The sequence below is a fragment of the Cyprinodon variegatus genome, unplaced genomic scaffold (genome assembly GCF_000732505.1).
Source record: "Cyprinodon variegatus isolate N-32 unplaced genomic scaffold, C_variegatus-1.0 Scaffold479, whole genome shotgun sequence".
Classification (NCBI taxonomy): domain Eukaryota; kingdom Metazoa; phylum Chordata; class Actinopteri; order Cyprinodontiformes; family Cyprinodontidae; genus Cyprinodon; species Cyprinodon variegatus.
Window position 1 is genome coordinate 309,659 of NW_015150932.1, and position 4,312 is coordinate 313,970.

A 4,312-nucleotide genomic window follows, 5' to 3' on the forward strand; every position below is an offset into this window, starting at 1 on the left:
CAGGGGCCCCTGCTCCATCTCCATCAGTTTGGGGTCCTTGGCCTGGAAAACGTTACAGACTCCTGATCTAAAGGATGTTCCTCCTTCACTCTACCATCATTATTATTCTAAGTTTATTAAATTTTGCTTCCAGAAGCTGCAGATCTCTTCCTCCATCATCATCATCATCATCATCATCAGAAGCTCAACCAGCTGATAAAGAAGGTCGGCTCTGTTCTATGAACTCCTCTAGAACCTCTGGAGAAAAAGGGCGTAATAAACATCCCTAACTGCAGTAAAGCTTTACGTTTCCTCCTTGGATTCAGAGCGGCGAACAGATCCCTGCTCTCCTCTCTGTGACTCATGTTTGGATGATAGTCATTAAAAAGTTATTTCAAAGATATTATTGAAAAACGTAAAACTCTAATATTAACGTCCCTCAGCCTTCAGAGTGGATCTCTGCCATCGATGGTTCCTGTTCCTGTCAGTCAGACCTCTGCTCCTCATCCAGGAGCCTCAGGCTGTCTTTCCTGTTTCAGCTCCTTCCAGAGATGCTCAGTAGATGGAGCTCAGGGCTCCTGGGGGCCCAATGTTTTCCTCTCTGTCATTCTTTGCTGTTTCTGTGTTTTGGCTCCTGATCCTGTGGAGCTGCTGCTGAGACCAAGCTGTCTGACGCCGGCATCGGTTAATCTAACCGCTGGTTAACGGCAGAGGAGCGCGGGGCAAAGAGCCTAGAATCCAGAGGTTCAGAGTTCCAGACAGAGGGGCACAGACTGCCAACCTGGGTCCCTGAACAAGACCCTTAACCCCCCACTGCTCCCTGGGCGAGGCACAATGGCAGCCCACTGCTCCCCGAGGGGAGGGGTTAAATTCAGAGAGGGAATTTCGTTGCTCTGCGCTTAGAATGACAATAAAAGCTGGAAAGAAAAAAGCTGGAATAACCTAAAGAATCACCAGCAGGGCCTGGGAGCCCGCGCTGGGATATAAATAAAAGCAGCGCATCTAATCCTGATGCTAAGCTTTGTAGCTAGTTTAGCATCAGGGAACATCTTCACTGTCAAGACTTGGAGAACAGAAGCAACATTTCATGGCTGCAGATTTTAAAGTGATTTAAAATCTTTAACCAGGAAGTTAGAAGATAAATGATCTGCTTATAGCGGGGGGGGGGGGGGGGGGCCTTACCCTCTCCCTGCATATCTGAAGTCCATAATGTCAGGTTGTCGCGTAACAACTGCATGATAAGCGTGGAGTCCTTGTAGCTTTCTTCACTCAGCGTGTCCAGCTCTGCGATGGCGTCATCGAACGCAGCCTTCGCCAACCTGCGGAGCAAAGATGGCCGATCAGCTCCAGGATCCAAACTTTAAACTTTTCTCCTCTAAAATACACTAAAACAGGAAGGATGGCTTCAAACCTGACTCATCCATCCAATTTAAGACTTCCTGCTTTATTTCCAAAATCATTTTCTTTTGTAAACAATTTAAGATTTTAGATTATAAAAAAAGAGAGAAATTATCCTGTAGAATAAAAAAAACACAAATGTTAAAAACTTAAAGCGATCAGAAAGTGTGTCGTCTCCATCGGTTTATTTAGCTTCATGATCATAGCTCAACACCCTAAACTAACCATTACTAGTCACTAACTAACTCTAAGCCCCCCCCACCTTCTTCAAATCAGACCAAATTAGAGTCAAACGTTTGTGCTGCTTCGGCTGTGAAGATGTTAATGGAAATGTAAAGGTCAAAAGGTCAAACCCCGCCCACCTTCTTCAAATTAGGCAAAATGGGCGTCAATAAACTCGGCTCCGTTTGTGCAGCAAAATTTTTTAATATTTTATATTTATATTCTATATTTAAAATTTATTTTAAAACTTAATATTTTTGTATAGCAAAAAAGCTCATATGTACTGCTGTCATTTTAATGATATTAATAATATTTTGTAGAGGTCATCAAAGGTCAGTTAGCATCTGTTTTTGCTGCACCAACGTGTGACACCCATTTTGTCTAATTTGAAGAAGGTGGGGGGGCTGGTTGACCTTTGATGACCTCTACAAACATCTCTTTATATCTTTAAAATGGTAGCGGCACAAGCGAACATTTTTGCTGCACAAACCAGCAAAAACGTTTGACACTAAATTTGTCTGATTTGAAGAAGCTGGGGGGGCCAACTTCACTCATTAGTCCTGAACCTTCAGAATCGTCTGCCCCTAAAAGCGCCCAGATGGTCATCAAACCGTTTTTTCTCAGTGACAGTGAGCCACTCCTGGTTGAATCGGAGGAACGCGGCTGTTTGGAGGACGCTCACCTGCAGGCGCGGTCGGGCGAGTTGAGGATCTCGTAGTAAAAGACGGAGAAGTTGAGGGCGAGGCCGAGGCGGATGGGGTGCGTGGGCGGCAGCTCCAGCATGGCCAGGTCCGTGGCCGTTTTGTAGGCCACCAGGCTGTTCTCCGCCGCCTCCTTTCTGTTGTTGCCGGTGGCGAACTCTGCCAGGTACCGGTGGTAGTCGCCCTTCCTGACCGCAGGAGAGCAAACAGAAAGGAGCGAATGAGAAAACATCCAAACCTTCTCAGCGTCAGACTCCAGAAAGGAGAGAAAAACCAACATCATGTATGAATTATTGATCTACGGATTACACACACACACACACACACACACACACAGGGTTTATACAGGAATGAATAATTTAATTTTAATGATCTTAGAAATAACTTTAATGCCACCAACAGGTACCGGTCGACAGGCTGCAGCCAGGTCCTGAATTTCTCGTTTTCCAGCCACTTTTGTTCAAATATGCTCTTTTTCCCCCCATTCTCTCACTTTTTCTCCGAATCAAGCTCCTTTTCTGAACATGCAGCTTTGCGATCAACCGGAAGCAGTTCCTCACAAATATATTGTGATATAATATGTCTGACGAAATCGTTTTTATAAATTTTTTTTTAATAAATCATTTTAAATGCTACAATAAACAGATTTAATGAATTTGAATGCCAATTAAGGCCTTAATTAAAAAAATTATAACTTGATGACTTTTAAAGATTTTTAATGACCCGCGGAAACCCTGAGATATATAGATAGATATGTGTGTGTGTGTGTGTACCAACAAACTTCCTGATGCAGACATGACGCTCTATCTGCTGCCACCAAGAACCTTCTTTCTTTCTTTCTTTTTCTTTTTGAGGTAAACAGCAGCCAGGTTAATACCGCGATCAAATAAATCTTTTTCTGCAGACCAGGCGCCTCCGGGCGCATCGCCGCCCCCCCTCAGGACTCTGACCTGTGGATCATTTCCTGGTCGTTACGCTGCCGTGGTTATGCAGAAGTTAGGCCGTCGTTGGACAGAAGTTCTGGACTCGTTATGAATCCTCTATGTTTACGTCCAACATTGAAAAAAGACAAAGTGCAGCGTATGGCAGCGTTCTAGGAGATTCTGGGGGGGGGGGCAGGCAGACGCTGGATTAAACAGCTCGGTGAGACAGCGGCTCTAAGAAACAATCATTATTGAAATAATTAACTAATTCAGTAAAGGATTAATCGTTAACTGGAGTACAGAGACTCTGAACAGGCTGACAGAGCGAACCGCTTAGAGCAGGAATTAGACCAACATTGTAAAAAACTAAAAATTAGAAATATTTTACATTTAATTTTACATTTATTTTACATTTTTATAGTTGGATGTGTGTATAAATCATGTAAAACTGTAACTAGAGCGTGTAACAAAAGTAATTTCCCTCTGGGATTATTAAAGTATTTCTGATTCTGATTTAAGATAAAAAAAAATATATTTTTTTCTTCCAATCTGCTGTATTCAGACCTCCTCAGGTGGAAAAGTTTCACCTGGTTTAATTTCTTAAAACATAATCTTTGATTATTAATCGATTAATTGAGAGAATAAATCAACATATTAAGTGATTTTAAATAACAGTTAGTTGCAGCCCTACTTCACCCAACGATTCGATTCTCCGCCTGGAGGAGTTCCTCATCCCCTCCAAGCTTCCCAGCGTCATTCCCTCACCCGACACCCAGCGCTGCAGGAACTTACATCTTGTTGTAGAAGACCTTGGACTCTCCCATGGCTGCAGAGGGCAGCAGATGTCTGTCCAGCGCGTCCAGGATGTCCCCACAGATGGACTTCAGCTCCTTCTCCACCTGCAGACACAAAGTCACTGATCGGGTCAGAAACATTCACATCTGATGGAGACCAATCAGAGCTCCTCCATCAACGCCTTCAAAGACCTGAACAACCACCCAGCATGATGCAGCATGATGGGGGGTCCATTTATTTATTTGTTATATTTATTTTGGTCACTTTAGTTTATTCTTTGTCAGTATTTAATAA

The 4,312-nt window shown here is 43.3% G+C and overlaps 1 protein-coding gene across 2 annotated transcripts in view; it reads right to left on the bottom strand.

The window, feature by feature from the left end:
- The window catches only part of ywhae (tyrosine 3-monooxygenase/tryptophan 5-monooxygenase activation protein, epsilon), a 15,716-nt gene that overhangs the window by 1,384 nt on the left and 10,020 nt on the right, over positions 1–4,312 (bottom strand). For both annotated transcript variants that reach the window (XM_015389902.1, XM_015389901.1), the window contains exons 3-5: positions 4,016–4,122; positions 2,282–2,488; positions 1,162–1,298 (exon numbers count right to left, since the gene is read on the bottom strand). In XM_015389902.1, the coding sequence (XP_015245388.1) occupies positions 1,162–1,298; positions 2,282–2,488; positions 4,016–4,122 (451 nt within the window). The remainder of the gene's footprint in view (positions 1–1,161; positions 1,299–2,281; positions 2,489–4,015; positions 4,123–4,312) is intronic.